Source organism: Mus caroli, chromosome 13, assembly GCF_900094665.2.
Source record: "Mus caroli chromosome 13, CAROLI_EIJ_v1.1, whole genome shotgun sequence".
In the NCBI taxonomy this organism is placed as follows: domain Eukaryota; kingdom Metazoa; phylum Chordata; class Mammalia; order Rodentia; family Muridae; genus Mus; species Mus caroli.
In genome coordinates, this window is record NC_034582.1 from 82,849,396 (window position 1) to 82,868,553 (window position 19,158).

The window sequence follows — 19,158 nt, forward strand, 5'->3', positions numbered from 1 at the left end:
AATCCAATAAAAAATATGCTTAAAAAAAAGAAAAAAGAAGAAGAAAGAAAGCTAGCTGTAAAAAAAAAAAAAAAGAAAAAGGAAAAAAAAGTAAGAAGATAGTAACTGAAATTCTGATATGCTGTTCTTATTTGGCTAACCACCAAAAACAATAAAAAGAAAACAAAATCAAAGCAATTTAAGCTTTTCTTTAAATTCTTCTTTTAAATTCTTCCAAAAACAACCCCCTAAGCAATATAATCTACGGTATTTTATGGATGAATATAAATCTGACATTGTTTGCTTTTCTTTGTTTTATAATGCAGGCACAGCATACATCCACTTGCCATCAGTTAGGCATGAGTGATCATGTGTAAATATTATCATCAACATCTGTCCCTCACTGCGGTGGAATAAAAAACATTTTTAATCATTAGTGCATATTATTACATGTGAATAGCCAACTGCATAGTTAATTAAACATTTGTAAACATACTTCTTGCAAAATTAGCTGGATTGGTGTCACAGTAAAGAAAATTTTTCTAAGTGACTATGAGTTGATCAATATCAGTCTAGAACAATACACAAAAGAGTAATAACTGTCTATTTTATATTCCCTAATGAGGTTTCTTACTTGATGTGAGGTCACATTGGCTACAAATCTGTTTATGATACATAAACTATCCAAGTACAAAAGCTCACTTAAAGTCCACAAGGATTAAAAGGACAAAAAGATATAGAAGAGATTTTCAAAACACAAACAGGAAGGAGGACGACCTTGTAGGAAGAGTAGCAGTTTCAATTAACCCTGACCCTGAGATCTCTCAAACAACGAACCAACACATATACATCGGAGGATATGAGGGCCCCAACACATATACAGCAGAGGATATGAGGGCCCCAACACATATACAGCAGAGGACTGCTGGGTCTGGGTTTCGGTTAGAGAAGTGACACCTAACTCTCAAGAGACTGGAAATCCCAGGGAGTTTAGAGGTCTGGTTTAGTGGAGGTTGGGGGGCTGGCAGGGATAACCTCATGGAGACAGGGGGCTGGGGGATATATATGATGTGGAACAATTGGAGGGTGGATGGGGGAGTGGATAAAGTCTGGAGTGTAAAAATGAATGAACAAATAAATAAATAAGTAAATGACAAAAGAAGACAAAAAGGAGCAAAGTTCAATGTAGAAGTTTATGTGTTTTGCATCAGAGTATATTAGATTAATATAAAAAGAAATACTTCACAGTTGGTCTCTTAGAAGAAATGGGGGAAGAGTATGCAAGAGTGATAAGCAGGAAAAGGAGTCTTCTAGAGAATTTCTCCTGCCTCTTCTACCTACTTCTCCACTTCTTAGACATATGCACAGCTAGTACCCTAGGGAAAAATGATCCACAGCAAAATCAAAGAAGCAGGTTTATCATACTGATGATGCATGTCAGTGAGTTCTGGGAGCCTGAGTTTATTTATACTTCTGGCCTCAAATCCCTCAGATATTTTTGTATGCAGCCCAACATATTTTTTACAAGAAACACTGAAAACTGATTAGGGTTAACTTGAACAGTGTGCCAACAGGACAGTGCAGGATGCAGTTTTCTCACCTGAATTCATGTTCAGTATGGTTCACTGGTTCCACAAGACCATCAAGTATGCAGTTTCTCTTTCTGCAGTTAGTTAACTGAGTTTAAGTTTAAATTTACTATTTCATTCCTCTTAATAATATACAAAAACATCATTGAAAATATCTTAACATCCAAATATAAGACAGATTAAATTAGAAAATGGATTTTAGTTAGTCTTCTTTTAAAGATAATATCAATTATGTTTTTAAGGTTTTTGTTTCTATAGGTTTCCTTGTCAATATATAAAGGAAAGAAAAGAAGAAAATGAGTATGAATGATATACTTACAGACACTTTCACAGGAAAATGAGTACACTTCTCTACATCAGTAAACCTCTCATTACACAATTGGCAAACTGTGGCAGATTTATCCTTATGTATTTGAGTATTCCAGCCTGGAGGCTCAAGCAATATCAGATAGGAGTAATTTGCTTCTACATGAAACAAGAAGATATTGACATTGTTTTCTAAGCAGCATTGTATAAAAACTATGTGCATATAATTAGTGATACATTGGATATTATGTGAAATACAGAAATCATTTAAAGTATAATGAGTATTGGATATCACTGTATGAAGATACTATGCCATTCCATACTTGGGACTTGAGGGCCTGGAAAAAACCTGGTGCATTGTAAGGGACATTATTTCTGTACCTAGAAAAATGACTGTGGCCAACAGTAGTTAAAATTTTATGCCAAACACAGGAGTGGATGCTCACAGTCAGCTATTGGATGTATCACAGGGCTCCCAATGGAGAAGCTAGAGAAAGTACCCAAGGAGCTAAAGGGATCTGCAACCCTATAGTTGGAACAACATGATGAACTAACCAGTACCCCGGAGCTCTTGTCTCTAGCTGCATATGTATCGAAAGATGGCCTAGTCGGCCATCACTGGAAAGAGAGGCCCATTGGACTTGCAAACTTTATATGCCCCAATATAGGGGAATGCCAGGGCCAAAAGAATGGGAATGGGTGGGTAGGGAAGTGGGGGGCGCTATGGGGGACTTTTGGGATAGCATTGGAAATGTAATTGAGGAAAATATGTAATAAAAATATTAAAAAAAAAAGAAATCCTAAAAAAAAATTTATGCCAAATCTAGTATCTTTATTCTCCAAATTCAATAATACAGATACCTAATAAATCTTGAGTAAGAAGAACCACAATATACATTTCATCTCTATTCTATTGTTTTTTTCTCATTACTTTTTTCCTGCTTCTACTGGGCCTGTGTCTTTTTTTCCAGTTAATCAATCTTTGATGGGCTACAGCCATAATCCTCAAAATGTAATATGAAAACAATCATCTGCACAGATTTTTGAAAAATGCAGTAGCCTGGGATAACACTCAAAATTCATATTCAAATTCAAAAGATGTGCAAAATGTTGTACCATTTTAATAAATATCCAGGGAATGATTGCTATGGTTCATGGAGGAACCATACTTAGTTAAATCCTGAATGCCCAATGTTTCTTTCCTGGCTGTTTTCCCAATATCACACACATTTGAATGTTTCTAAGAGCTAACATGAACCACAGTTCTTTTATTGGTTGTTTTGCTTGGTGCCTATGTATTCAGTTCCAGAACTTAACAGGGCTTCATAGGGTCAAATAGTCATCTTTATTAACCAGCAATGTCATGGCTTAAGAGGCCAATGGAAAGAGTAAGTGTTATATGGATAGCATAGCAGCACTTGGCATGACCCATGTTGCTTGGAAATATTGTGTGGACTGCTGATAACAACTTTTAGGGTTCCTTTCATTTTTGGACTCGAGTTAAAACTTTTTGATATTTTGCTCGGTGATTAAAATTAACCTACAAGGAAGTCTTTCCCTGTAACTTAATAACTACTAGTTAGTTAAATAAACTGGTATCAGAACTTAGCGTTTCATATGTGCCTTGGTGAATATATGTAGATTAAAACTAAAGAAACTACTTGATGACACCTAAATATTATGAGAAAGCAAAAGAGATGTTTTATAGAAATACAGTCCTATGCAATAATCTACTCCTGGTAATTCTAGATTGTTGACTTGTAAAAATGCTTTAAGGTATACCTAAGAAGTTGGGGAAACCTTGCTTTTAAAATCAAACAAAATTCAACAACAACAATAACGAAGTTTATACTTGCCTTTTGGTGACTTTCTGGAGTCCTCAAAATGTCCAGGCTTATACACTTAAAACAGAATTAAAATCTTGCCAATTCTACTAACTCACTCTTAGATACCATTTCCTTTTTTGTGCTCTATATAAGGATGCTCCCACTTTTCTATGTTTATATGCATGCATTGTAGGATTCATTAAAGACCTCCTCCAAAAGGACATATCACCTTAGTCCCAATGTTAAATTTAGTTTCATTTCATTTCTACTTATGCTTAAACCAGTTGACATCAGGAATTTGGTCATTTCTCATTTCATGCCCCAACTTGTAAATGGTAATGAACAACTTTCAATAAGATCTTTGTCATTTTTGTGTTTGCTAGACCCTGGCATAGCCTTACAAGAGACAGCTATATCTGGGTCCTTTCAGCAAAATCTTGCTAGTGTGTGCAATGGTGTCAGCGTTTGGAGGCTGATTATGGGATGGATCCCAGGGTATGGCAGTCTCAGCTACTGGATAGATCACAGGGCCCCCAATGGAGGAGCTAGAGAAAGTACCCAAGGAGCTAAAGGGGTCTGCAACCCTGTAGGTGGAACAACAATATGAACTAACCAGTACCCCCCAGAGCTCGTGTCTCTAGCTGCATATGTACCAGAAGTTGGCCTAGTCGACCATCATTGGAAAGAGAGGCCCATTGGTCTTGCAAACTTTATATGCCTCAGTACAGGGGAATGCCAAGAAGTGGGAGTGGGTGGGTAGGGGAGTGTGGGAGAGGGTATGGGAGACTTTTGGGATAGCATTGGAAAAGTAAATGAAGAAAATACCTAATTAAAAAAAACAGATCTTTGTCATTTGCTTTTCTTCTTTTTCTGAGAAGGCACTGAATAGCTTTTACTGGATAATGAGGTATAAAGAAAGAGTACAAACTAACATCATCGAGAATTCATAGACAGGTTTTAGACAAATTTTGGAATGAGTTGGAAACTTTTTAAGTTCACTACTCTTCAATTTGTTTTTTACTTAAATGAGTTCACACATGCAAAATGAATAATCATGAGCATACTTACTTCTATCCATTTCAATCTGCAGGTATTTGTAATGGGCCCTCTAACTCAGCACTTCTTCAGCCTTCTGACATTTTCCTACCTACCAAGGAAATAGGAAGCTACCAACTGCTTTCCTCTGAGAATGTGTTATGATATATTTTGGACATGATCAAGCAGCAAACAGCTTTTTAAATATTTATGTTCTCAATGTCATGTGGACCAACAATGTTTGCTCTCTCTATTTCTTTATTTGCCCAGGAGGCAAGCCAAAATGGGAGAGGAGAGCACTGTAGGGATACAAAGTATGCTTGTTTCTAGTGTGCTCTGTAGAGTTGGAACTTTAATGGAAAGAGCAGAGAACATTTCCAGGCTACACAGGATACATTGATTAACTAATCTACTGGGAACAAAGCTACTCTATAAGCCATTCAGTTTAATATATTTTTATTTTAAAACATCAAGCTTCAAGTAAAGTAGTGTTAGTTTTTGATATATTATTCAATGGTAGTATTCTAGGGAAATTGTTCTTATGCAGAAAAAAGACATACCTTCACACAGAGTAAATAGACAAATAGGAAGATTGTATGAGACATTGTGAAACCACTCATGTGAACTCAACTTTTCGCTCTTATTACAATTGTTGATTTCCCTCCCAGCATACACACAAGAGTAGGTTATTTCTTTGAAGCCTTACTGCTCTCAATCACCTCCGTATTCAATGCAGGAATCAGCATGAGTCACATTTTAATGAGTTATAGTTTACATTACCACATAGCAATATTATATAGCAATATTTCTATCCTTTTACGAATTAGTACCATTTAAAAGGATTCTAAGTAATTAGTTTGACTAGAAGCCCAGAAGTTGACACATGGGTTGTGAAACACTGAAGTAGGCTAATTTCTTTGTGATATTATGGTCTCTGTGGTTAAACTATCCATATTTATCCCAATGTGGGCTGCATAATACATGAAAAAACATACCCGAGGCCATCCTTTGAAATTTTCATCAATATTTCTGAATGTTGTGGTTCATATCTATAACTCCTACATTTGTTGCAGTGACTTTGGAAATATTATCAAGTCTCTCTGTCCAAGGCCAACTTACACTACATGGAAGTCCAGGTCAGCCTCAGATAGACAGTGAGAAATTAATTCAACAAACAAACATCTATCACTACTGAATCTTGTGGTGTCTGTGATACATGTCACTGATTGAATATATATATTTGAGTCTTTAGGGGCCAAGAGTACATAGGGAAATTAAGACAGGCAGTACATTATCTCAGGGTTGGCCTAGAGTCTCCCTCATGTTTACAAGTATTCAATAAAATTTTGAATCAATGTGGTTCAATAATCATGTTCTACCTCACAGGACATAAGGTTTTGCTCTTGAAAGTGACTTTAATTGAATAGAAAACAAAAAAGAAATTATTTACATGTATATAACTGATATTTTGAAAAACTGTAAAATTACATGAAATCATTAACATCACTTAAGACAAAAAATGGTCCCTTATAAGAAATAATCCATTAAATAATATGTATATCTATTTACATTTTCTGTAATTAATTATATGTAAATTCTGTTGGACAATAAAAACTCTCTAGTGTATGCCAAAATAATTATTCATTGGCTTGTAGTGATTATTTGAAAATAGAAAAATATTAACGTTTATTCTTTTCTTTTTCTCTCCTCTCTTTCCCCTCCATTATCCATTCCATCCTCTTTTTCTGTTCACTCCATTCCCTTCCCTCTATTATAGCATCAGATGAAGAAAAGCCTACTTCAGCAGGTAAACTGTCCAAATGACAAATATTTTTTCCTAGTTTATTTAATACCTTATTATTAGGAATTTGAATTGGGACTATGACTTAGTTGTACAGTACTTGCCTAGCCCTAATTGCAATATACGGGAGCATTCACCACCTCTTCAAATGATTTTTAAGTCAAGGATGATTGTACACAACACCTCTCATCCGAACTCTTAGAAGCCTGATGTAATCTACAATAGTCAGAACATTTCATGGCAGCCTGCATTGCTTCGTAATACATTATATTAATATTAATATCCTGTCTTAAAACAAAAAAGTGAAAAATTAAAAAAAAGGTCAAGTTTTGAAGTATATTTTCTTCATGTTACAACCAGAAAATTAACAGTTTTGTTTGCATTTTATTTCATAAGCAGGCTATACTAAGCTAGTTTGAATGATATTATCTCAGAAAATTGAGTGGAAAAAAAAGAAAATTAGCTCAAATGAATTAACAGAGAAAACCATATCAATGTCAACTTAAAAAAATGTGGAACATAGAAATTTAAGATTTTGAGAAAATGCTTAGAAATAATAAAGGTTAAATATTTATATTAAATTTTAAAAAAATAAAATAATAATCTTCTGAAATACATTCTATATGGTAATATATTGAATTATCCACATATCTACAGTATCAGGCATAATATTTGAGTTTGAGAAAAAAGTTATGTGGTTGTTTAAGTCACGTATTTAAAATTTTTAATTCCCATAATTTTATTGTAATGATCTTTCAGTCTCATAAAATGGCATTGTTTTCATCCAACTGACTGTCATTTTAAGTATAAAGTAAGTCTTAAAGTAACTATCACTGAAAGTGCCAATGTCTGCATTGGTAGAAATTGCAGCAAAATATGGGCTTCTCAATGTTCCCTGGAGTGTGAGAGAGACAAAAAAGAAACAGTAGAAAGCATAATTCCATACACAGAGGACATCTTACTTGATTGACAATTAACCAAACACCAGCACACAGAGAAGCCACATGAGAGAATGAAGAAGGCTTGAGATTAAGGCATTAGAAGAGGCTATGAAGAGGAAAGGATTGATGAAATCAGTACTAGATAGTTTTCTCCTGAGTCAAGGAGGGGAGCACTTAGGGCTGAGAAATGGTTTCCAAACCTAAATTGAACTTGAGTTGGCCGTATGGCAGAGATAATTGTAGCTGTGTATTTAACCTTGATTATCAACATGATTTGACTGAATAAATGCCAAGAGTTAACAAAACACACTACTGAGTGAGGATGCTTCCAAGATGTCTCATCAAAGCAGGAAGATGCTGTTGGTCAGCTCCAGTCAACCAGCAGGGGACTGAATGATTTTTTTTTTCAACTGCCATGGCCTCATGTTTTCTCATTTTGTGTTAACTCAGGGAAGGATTATTCTATAACAATAGAGAAAAAGATCAAACAACCAGGATTATGGCAAAATAATTAATGTATAAATTTCTTTGGAAAATCCCAATGATAACATGAAAATTATATCACATAGTATAAACTGTGATTAAAAAAAGAACCCATTAGAAATTCAGAAGCCCTATAATTTATGTTTCAATTTTATGCCATCCTACTGCTCTACACTAATTTGGAAGAGGGAAAACACTTTGCCATTTTTTTCTACTCCAACTGGCATTGTGTACTTTTTCTGAAGCTTGTAAAATTCATGACTGAATAGCAGATTCATAGACTGATGAGCCTCTTCTGTCTTATTTATAACTTTTCCCTTAACATTAAATCTTTGATGTTTAGAGGTTTTTATAAAGATGACTTCTTATTCCCAAACCACAACTTTATTTATCTTTGGATATTAATCCTTATCCAGTTCTCTATTTTCTAAGGCCAGTTAAGTCTAATTTCTGCTGACATATCACACTTTGATAATGTTGTCTGCCAAGCTTGTTGCCCCATTGCAAAATTAATCTCTCCTTGAGTCATCAAGATTAATTATAAGTAGGAGTTAACTATATTTAAGTGATGTGTTGCTTATTTAGTTAAAATATGTTCTTATGAAGACAAGCGAAACCAGACATATTTTCCCTATGAATGTAGAATTTACTTTAGAATTATCTGAATATTATAGACTTTATAATATATGTGTATATATATATTTGCTTTCATCTCTTCTAGCAAGTTCTTTTTTAATTGTCTTTTATTTTACCAAATTTACTATGAAATTACAAGGCATGTGACAATAAATTTAAAATTAAAATAAACCAGACAATTTTCTAAAGCCATAGAAACCTAGAAACTAGCATTTGTTTAAATATGTTTTAAATATAAGGATGATCAATATTTCATAGTGAAACTTTCTTGTTTTCTTTTTCTATTAGATATTTTCTTTATTTACATTTCAAATATTATCCCTTTTCCTAGTTTCCCCTCCTAAAATCCCCTATCCCCTCCTACCTCCCTCTGCTCCCCAACCCACCCACTCTCATTCCTGGCCCTTCCTTTCCTCTATACTGGGACATAGAACCTTCACAGGACCTAGGGCCTCTCCTCCCATTGATGACCAAATAAGTCATTCTCTGCTTCATATGCAGCTAGTGCCACAAGTCCCACCATGTGTTTTCTTTGATTGTTGGGTTAGTCCCAAGGAGCTCTGGGGGTACTGGTTATTTCAAATTGATGTTCCTCCTATGGGGCTTCAAACCCCTTCAGCTCCTTGAGTGCTTTCTCTAACTCATTCATTGGGGACCCTGTACTACGTCCAATGGATGACTGTGAGCATCCACTTCTGTATTTGCCAGGCAGTGGCAGAGCCTCTCAGGAGACAGCTATATCAGGCTACTGTCAGCAAGCTCTTGTTGGCATCTGCCATAGTGTCTGGGTTTGGTGGTTGTTTATGGGATGGATCCCCAAGTGGGGCAGTCTCTGGATGGTCGTTCCTTCAGTCTCTACTCTGAACTTTGTCTCTGTAACTCCTTCCATGGGTATTTTGTTCCACCTTCTAAGAAGGATTTAGACCTTCTGGGCTAATATCCACTTATCAGTGAGTGGATATCAAGTGAGTTCTTTTGTGATTGGTTTACCTCATTCAGGATGATATCCTCCAGAGTCATCCATTCGTCTAAGAATTTCATAAACTCATTGTTTTTAATAGATGAGTAGTATTCCGTTGTGCAACTGTACCACATTTTCTGTATCCATTCTTCTGTTGGGGGTCATTTGGGTTTTTTCAAGCTCTGGCAATTATAAATAAGGCTTCTATGAACATAGGTGGAGCATGTGTCCTTATTACAAGTTGGAGTATCTTCTGGGTATGCGCCCAGGAGTGTTACAGATGGATCCTTCAGTAGTACTATGTCCAATTTTCTGAGGAACCGCCAAACTGATTTCCAGAGTGATTGTACCAACTTGCAGTCCCAGCAATGGAGAAGTGTTCCTCTTTCTCCACATCCTTGACAGCATCTGCTGTCACCTGAGTTTTTGATCTTAGGCATTCTGACTGGTGTAAGATGGAATCTCAGGGTTGTTTTGATTTGCATTTCAATGATTTAGGATGATGAAAATTGTTTAAAGATACTTCTGATTGGAGCCTGTTCTTCCTATAATCCTAGTTGAGTCAGAGCTTCTCAGAGTCCAGCTTTCTTTGTGATCCTGTGATTCTGGGATCCTAGGATGCTGAGATCCTGTGTGTGTCAGAGTTCTTGGCAGTCAAGCTTCCTCTCAGACCCAGAGATCCTTGTGTGAGCAAGCTCCTTGGATCCTGAGGTCTTGGGATCCTAAGATCCTGGGCATGTTAGAGTGACTGGAAGTGGTGCTTCCTCTGGTGACCATGGGGCTGTCTGCTGAGTTCTAAACCAAGGTAGACCCAAGCAGACAGGAAGAAACCTGAGCCACTGATTGGGCGGGGTCCCTGTGTCTGTGCTCCAGCTGTCCCCAGGCAACCCTTTTCTGTTGGATCAGATGTTGTGTTCCACTCACCAGTGATCCTAAGATCCTAGGCATGCTAGGGTGCCTGTTGCGTACAGAGTCCTCTGGAGACCCTGGGACTCCCTGCCAAGTTCAGGCTCAAGGTTATAAGTCTTTTTGTTTTTGTTTTTCATTTATTTTATTTTATTTTTAAAATTAATTTATTTTTTACACTCCGTATTCCATTTCCCGCCCCACCACCCACCCTCCGACTGCTCCATGTCCCACACCTCATCCCCATCCCCCTGTCTCCACATGGATGCCCCTCACCCCACCCCACCTGACCTCTAAACTCCCTGGGCTATCTCTTGAGGGCTAGGTGCATTATCTCTGAATAAACTTAGATCCAGAAGTCCTCTACTGTATGTGTTTTGGGGGCCTCACATCAGCTGGTGTATGCTCTCTGTTTGGTGGTCCAATGTTTGAGAGATCTCTGGGGTCCAGATTAATTGAGACTACTGGTCCTCCTAAAGGATCGCCCATCTCCTTAGCTCAGCCTTTCCTAATTCAACAACAGGGGTCAGCTGATTCTGTCCATTGGTTGGGTGCAAAAATCTACATCTGACTCTTTCAGCTGCTTATTGGGTCTTTTTGAGGGCAGTCATGTTAGGTCCTTTTTATCTCCCCTTGATCTGGAACCCATTTGGGGCCTGTCACTGGACCTTCCTCTCCTCAGGCTCTTCTTCATGTCTATCCTTGTAATTCTTTCAGACAATAACAATTATGGGTCAGAGATGTGACTATGGGATGGCACCCCATCCCTTTCTTGATATCCTGTCTTCCTGCATTTCATCCAAGGTCCCTCCCTTTGATTCCTAAGAGTCTCTTATCTCCCAGGTTTCTGGTGCATTCTGCAGAGTCCCCCCAACATTCTATTTCTTGAGGTTGCATGTTTTCTTTCTTTCTGCTGGCCCTCAGGTCTTCAGTCCTTTCCCCCACCCAATACCAGACCAGGTTCTCCTCTCCCCTCTAGTCCCCATGCATTTTTCCTCCCAGAACCCTCCCTCCATTCCCACTTGTGATTACTTTCTTCTTTCTCCCAAGTAAGACTGGGGCATCCTCACTTGGGCCATTCAGCCTGTTGACCTTTTCAAATTCCGTGGACTGTATCTTGGTTATTCTGTACTTTTTTTTTTTTTTTTTGCTAATATTCACTATTAGTGAGTATATACCATGCAAGTCCTTTTGGGTCTGAGTTACCTCACTCAGGATGTAGGAACTTTTTAAATACAAAGTTTCATGTTATTGTCTGTAGCACTCTTGGTGTTTATTAGCTCTGCAGTTACCCATCTAAAATTGAGACATAAAACTCCATTACCTCTTCCTTTTCTACAATGCCAAACAGTGCCCCAGTAATCCCTATTCTACTCTCTGTATCTGTGTAAGCAAATGCTACAGCTGACATGACATATGCAGCTGTAGAATTGTCTGTGCTGTTACAAACGTCAAAAATTCAAAAAAAAATGAAAATAATTCTTTGCTTAAAGTTGAATTGTGTTCCACTGTATGTTTTAATATGTGTGTGATATTTTCCTTTTCTTCTTCTCTACGGTTGGACACCAGGGATGTCTCCATACCTTAACTATCATATCATGCTGCAGTGACTTGGTAGTGCACATATCTTGATTAGATATTTTTCTGTAAATTTTGAAATATTTTCTTAGCCCTACAAACCCATTAATTCCATTTATGGTGATTTGTTTTCTTTAAACTCTAACATTTATATTAGGTCTGTTTTTTTTTTTTATTATTTTCTTGTGGAGATTAAGTCTACATGTCTGACTCTGCTCAATTATTCTACAATTCATACATTTTGGAAAGAAATGCTATCTTACCCGACTGTTCCCTAATGAGCAAGTGTTGCGTCCTCGTTTTGATCTTTGGACTTTATCTCCTTGGGGCCTGAGATGGTGCTATGCACTTTTATTCTTCTTTGTCTTGATTTGTCATGAATTTTCTATAATCCTTTGTAGAGAAATACATACTTTATCTCCACTGCCTGAAGAAACTTTACTAATTATTTTATCAAGAATTGTCTTGTTCATAAATATATTCAAAACAGGCTTAAATATTAAAACCTAATTTATAAAAACTAAAGTTTATTGCTACACATTATAAACAAGAAAGAAGCAATTATTTACATATTCTCATGGAAATGGCAAAAAGATCATTGTTTCTAAAGACTTAAATTGACCAGACTTTCAAGGCACAAAGACAAGTTATCATAGAAAAATCTACCTGTAGTCATGCATTTTCTATTGGCATAATCATTATTTTGATGTTTAGAAAAACAATTGCAACTTTCTTTCTTGTTTTGAATATATATATATATATATATATATATATATATATTCATATATGATTAGGATTAACTTTGTAGTAAACTAAGAATATGGTATAAGTAGGGATGTTTTGGATCTGCTGAAATTAGTTATGGGCAACTATGAGGTGCCATGTGGGTACTGAAATTGAACCTGGGTCTTCTGGAAGAATAAACTGTTCTCTTAACCACTTAGCTATCTCTGCAGCTCCATATATGGATTTTTTTAAGGATTGTTTACTCTATAGTGCAACATAAGAACTGTTTATGAATTATATAAAAAAAACTAAAATATATATTTATAGCAGAACTATTTGTACCTTCATGTACATATTTATAAGTATACACAGCTATGTCATGTATCATCCTGCTTTCAAAACTTACAACTAGAACAAGCAGATCATATCTTATTGTCAAATAAAATCTCCCAAGGTACTATGAAAATGATGGCTGTTTTTTGGAATATGTGTATCTCAAAATACATGCATTCAAATCTAGTCATGTGTTGTGACATGGCTTTTAATTAGAAGAACCAAACTTCCAATTTGAAATTGTTTATGGCTTATTTGTAACATGTCTACTGATCTAGCCGGGTGTGGTGGTGCACGCCTTTAATCCCAGCACTCGGGAGGCAGAGGCAGGTGGATTTCTGAGTTCGAGGCCAGCCTGGTCTACAAAGTGAGTTCCAGAACAGCCGGGGCTATACAGAGAAACCCTGTCTCGAAAAACAAAACAAAACAAAAAAAAACACGTCTGCTGATCAGCATGCTTTATGTTACATACTATATAATTAGTATATTAGATAATATATCTATACAATATTTATAAGTAATGGTATATATTCCATCCCATACTCAAGACTTTTACAGTTATTCTTCTCTCATGCAATACATGAGACTGTAGCATCCCTCCACTCCACCTAGTTCCTTCCCTAACTCATCTCCCTGGCTCCTATATCCATTTTTTCTCCCTTCCCCTTCAGAAAAAGATAGGCTTCATAGGGATATCAATTGAATATGTCTTAAGAAGATGCAATAAAACTAGGCCCAAACTCATATCAAGAATGGGTAAGGCAAACCAGGAGGAAAAGGTTACCAAGAGCATGCAAAGGAGTCAGAGGTGTCCAACTGCCACTAAGGAGTCCCATAAAATCTCTAAGCTAAACAACTACAATATATATGCATAGTATCTAGCTCAGACTCATGTAGGTTCAACGATTGATGCTCTGGTTTATGCCTGCCTGTGAGTCCTGCTTAGTTGTTTCTCTGACCCATGTTCTTCTGGTGTCCTGGACCTACCAGGCCCTTAATTTCTCTTCTTCTCCAGAGTTCCCCAAGCTCAGCCTAATGCTTGCCTGTGGGTCTCTGCTTCTGCTTACATCATCTGTTAGAAGAGTCTCTCTGATGACAATTGGGCTAGACACCATCTATGATTATAGCAGAATATCATTAGGAATCATTTCATTGACTTTTGTTCGCAACTAGTGTTTAGTTTGACACTAGGTCTCTGGATCATCTAACTTCCATTTCCTGGCCATGAAGGTAGTGTAGGGCATGGATTCCTCTCATTGTTTGGGTCTCAAGTTTGATCAGTCATTGGTTCACCATTCCACAAGCTATTAGCCACTAATACCCCAGCATATCTTGCAGGTAAGGCAGGCTGGAAGTTTTGTAGCTAGGTTGGTGTCCCAGTCCTACCACTAAAAGCCTTGTTTGGTTACAGAAGTTGGCAGGTTTACCCTCCATATCTTGCCCGATTAGGAGTCCTTGTTAGGCTCAAAGAGGTTTTCACTGCACTAGCTTTCCAATTGCTTTCCAAATGTCCCCAAATTCCAGTCATCTCTCCTAGTACTTTCTCCCTCCACTACTTGATTCCTTCTGTTCTCATTACCATCCATACCCAGTCCACTCACAAATAAATTCTACTTCCCTCAAGGAAAACAACAGCAACAACAACAACAACAACAACAAAAAGACACTTTAAAGTATTAAAAAAGGAAAATGGCTTACTAGCCATTCAATATATATTGGCCTTTTTCATTGTAAAACCATGTGAGTTATTAAATATTTCTTTTACTAGTGAAATCTGTGCCTAACCCTATACCACATATTTCAAATATTATTCTGGAAACTAATGAATATATTGTGTTACTACTATTGATATAATTTTGTAAGATTGATATTTTAGTTTTTCCATTATTTTAAAATGTTGTATGATAAATAAAAACACCAATTTCCAAAAAAAGACCAATTTTCTAAGAATGAATTATTAAATGTATATGTGTGCATGCATAAAAAATATTTAACACCTAAGGCATTTTGTTGAGTCACTGTAATAAAAATAGATGGCTCAATGATGATACTAAATTCTTATGTTTTCTTTCTTTCTTTAGTTCACTTCTGTGTTCTGCAGTATAAATACATATATTTATAAACATAACATGAATATGTAACTTAAAATCATTTTCCATGATAGTTATAATCTATGTGACAGTAATGACTGGGGTTGAATGCACCCTTAGCTATGAAAATCATAGAACAAAGAAATGATATTAATTCTTCTTATCTTAGTTTTATTCATTGAAAATATACCATTTTATAAAGTATATTCTATATGTCCTACTCCTACTCCTCCCAGATCTTCCTTATTTCCTACCAATTCAACTCTATGCTATTTATTTCTTTTTCTCTGTCAAAAGGCAAACAAAATATAAATAGACAAAAACCTCATGTATAAAAAAATATACCCACAAAAACAGAAAATCAAAAACCAAAATATGCTTGAAAAAGACCAATAAGACAAAAATAAACCTAAATAAAGTTATACAAGGCAAAGGGTCTTCAAAAATAACAATGAGTTTGTTCTGTATTCACCATCCAATCTGGGCATGTAGTCTAACCGGAAGTCTAGTAAATATGTCTAATGAAATTTAGTAGAGAAGACTAATTTTTCTTTTGTTAGTGGGTACCAGCTGTCAATAGCTTCTTGGTTAGAAATGGAAACCCATTTCCACTTCCCTGTCTGAGTATTGGGATCCCATCTAACTTGAACTCGTGATAGCTCTGTGTGTGCTTCCAGTCTTTGTGAGTTTTTATGTGCATCAGTCCTCTAATGTCTAGAAAAAAATTTCCTTGGAGCCATCCTTCTTACAATCTTTCTGTCCCCTTTAACACATAACACTCTGTTCCCTGAGAAGAGGGATTTAAATATATCTGGTTCAGGAGCTCATGCTCCAAAATTTTTCACTATTTGCATATTGCTCAGTTTGAAGTCTCTGTATTAGTTCCTATCTACTTTAAGAGGAAGCTTCTCTGATGATGGCTGAGTGAGGCATTGATCTATATTTATAACAGAATTTCACCATTAGTACTTTTTACTATGTTTTTAGCAGTATTTGGTTTTCTTCTAGGCTCTTGGCTTACCCAGTCTTTGCCCTATGGCACCTGAGAAGTGCCAGGCATAAGTTCTTTCTCAGGAAGGGGGCTGTAATTCTAATGACTGTGGAAGGTTGACCAACCACTAATGCACAAGCATTTATCAAAAGCAAGTTACCATCACAGATCACCAGGTTTGTAGGTAGGTTGATGTTTACTTCCCTCCTCTGCTGGTGAGTCCAATAAACACTGGTTAGTAGGAGTGTAGGCTCTAGATAATGAACAACTCTACTCAGTGTTCAAGGAGTTATGTAAATATGTCTTTGACAAACTCAGTTTGTACAGATAAACAATAACCTTGGCAATAGCTTGATATGCTTGTGAGTTTTCCTTGTGTCCTCTTCTCCAAAATGTTAGATATAACTGATTCCTCAGATTAGGGTAACACTTAGAGACATAAGGTCTCTGAGACTACAAGGTTGGTGAGCTTGATCTATCTGTATAGTGAATTTCAAGACAGCCAAGGTTACACAGTGATACCAGTTCTCAAAAAATAAAGCCAAACCAGATTAAGTCTTTAAGAATGTTGAGTTAAAAAAAAAAAAAAAGATGTCTAGTTGAGATATGTATTTCCTCTTGTGTGTTGACAACATTAAGCTTTTTTTCATATATGTATGTACTTTAAAAAGCTTTGTCAGAATCAGATTACCATATGGGCCCTCGAATGTTCCTAGGTTTAGTTGTTCTTCCCCACATATACTCAACAGTGATATAGCTGAATATTAAGGTACCTCTATATGGACCCCAGGTTTTGGCCCAACGAGATAGTAGAAACAGTGTAAGGTATGCCAGCAAGTGAAGGCTTATGCGGCCAAGAGTAAACAGGGCAAAAGGCTTAGGGAATAACAGCCTGGAGTATATCAGGAGGTCGCTTTTACAAAAGTTAAGCCAGGGAAATATGGTTACAAATACCTTCTAGTGCTTGTAGATACTTTCTCTGAATAGGTTGAGGCTTTCTCCATCAAACAGAAACAGCTACTGTGGTAGCCAAGAAGATATTAGAGGAAATTTTCCAGAGGTTCAGAGTGCCCAAGGTAATTAGATCAGACAATGGTCCTGGTTTTGTTTCTAATGTAAGTCAGGGATTGGGAGAGATATTGGGAACTAATTGGAAGCTCCATTGTGCATACCATCCCCAGAGATCAGGGCAGGTAGACACAATGAACAGGACCCTAAAAGAGACCTAAACTAAATTGTCCTTGGAGACTGGCACTGATTGAGTGGTGCTCCTTCCCCTGGACCTTTTCCAAGCCTGGAAGACCCCCTACTATTTTAACCTGACCCCTTTTGATTTCCTGTATGGGACCTCCATTCCCTTGACCCCAGCACTTGACACCATCCCTACCCACCCCCCACTTACCCCCAGAATGTCTTTTCAGGCTAACAGGGATCTTACAGCTCGATTGCAAGCTTTCCAGATCAGCCACCATAAAAAAAAAAAAAAAAAAAGAGAGAGAGAGAATAGGAACAGTGCAACTGATGGTCCTGCCCCAACAATATGAGACCCTGAGGACAGGACCTGAAAGAATATGAGTTAGTTATCCAAGACCCCTGAGCTATTATTGGAGCTTTTAGAAGAAAAAGGTGGGAATGAGGGACTCTAAGGACTTTTTCCAGTCGCACACCCTCATTATATCTTCCCCCTCCAGCCTGGGATCAAGACTAGGCCAAGTTCCATTGTCCATCCACAGGATCATTCTTGAGTGAAAAATTCTCAGAAAGTACTGATAGTTACCTAACCCTCTGCAAAGCTCCAGGTAGAGTTCAAATGCATGTCATGCTTGCTAGCCAATAGATTTAAAGGTCAATATGCTTAGCCAATAAGTTTGCACTGTAACCTTGCAGATGTGACCTGTGCCCCTAAAAAGTATAAAAGTCACTTGCCTCAACAAGGTACTGATTAAGGGTTGACCCTGACTTTCCAGAAAATAAATCTTGCTTTTGAAAAAAAAAAAAGGTAACACTATTCCCAGTTTCCTGAGGAACCACAACCCAGACAACCCATACTCCCATGGTGATTGCATAAGTTGACACTCCAGCCAACAATGAATGAATGTTCCCGTTAGCCTGTATCCTAGTCAGCATGTACTGTCATTTTCAATTCTTGTGAGATTTGGGTATATCCGATCTCTGACTCATTCTGTCAAATCTTCTGATTCCTTACATTGTCTGCCTCTCAATTAGATTCCATTGTTTAAAATTAAAAGTGAATACTAAAGGCATGTCTGCATAGATCACATAGACTTGTTTTTTTTTTATGTGATCCCTTGCCAGAGTAGACATGCTGCTGGATTAAAATTGTTCTACATTGCTTAGTTTTGTTTTATCATGGATTTTTGTTGTTGTTGTTGTTGTTGTTGTTGACAAATTTGACTTATATTTTGGCTGAATATAGTAGTCTAGGTTAGCACCTGTGATGTCTCAGACTTTCTAAAGTATCTACCCAGGTCCTTTTGGTTTTCAGAGTGTCCAAATGAGAAGACAAATTTTAGGCTCATGGGATTCTCTTTACATGTTACTTGATTTTTTTTCCCTTACAAATTTTAAGATTCTTTCTTAGTTTTGTAGGTTTTTTTTTTCCTGTGTAAAAGTTCTTGTCTGGTCCTGTATATTTGTCATTCTAAAAATTTGATTTTTAAATAAAATATCTTTGTGCCCTCCACATGGATTTTGTTTCTTTCCATTATTCCTATTAGTTGTATAAGTTTTCTTTTTATGATGTCTCATATTTCCTGGCTGTTTTGTACCTAGAGGGCTATTTGTTTGTATTTGTCTGTTTGTTTATTTTTTCTTTGCTTTTTAGATTTAGCATTTTTTTAACTGAAGTATTTATTTTACTTTCTTTCAATACTGAGATTTTCTCTTCTACTTCTTTAGTATGTTGGTATAGCTTGAAATTTTTGGTTGAATTCCTAATTTTTCTAGTTTTATTTCA

The 19,158-nt window shown here is 36.6% G+C and overlaps 1 protein-coding gene across 2 annotated transcripts in view; it reads left to right on the forward strand.

Moving 5' to 3' along the window:
* The window catches only part of Edil3 (EGF like repeats and discoidin domains 3), a 482,678-nt gene that overhangs the window by 145,280 nt on the left and 318,240 nt on the right, over positions 1-19,158 (forward strand). For both annotated transcript variants that reach the window (XM_021180302.2, XM_021180300.2), the window contains exon 3: positions 6,513-6,542. In XM_021180302.2, coding sequence (XP_021035961.1) covers positions 6,513-6,542 — 30 coding nt within the window. The remainder of the gene's footprint in view (positions 1-6,512; positions 6,543-19,158) is intronic.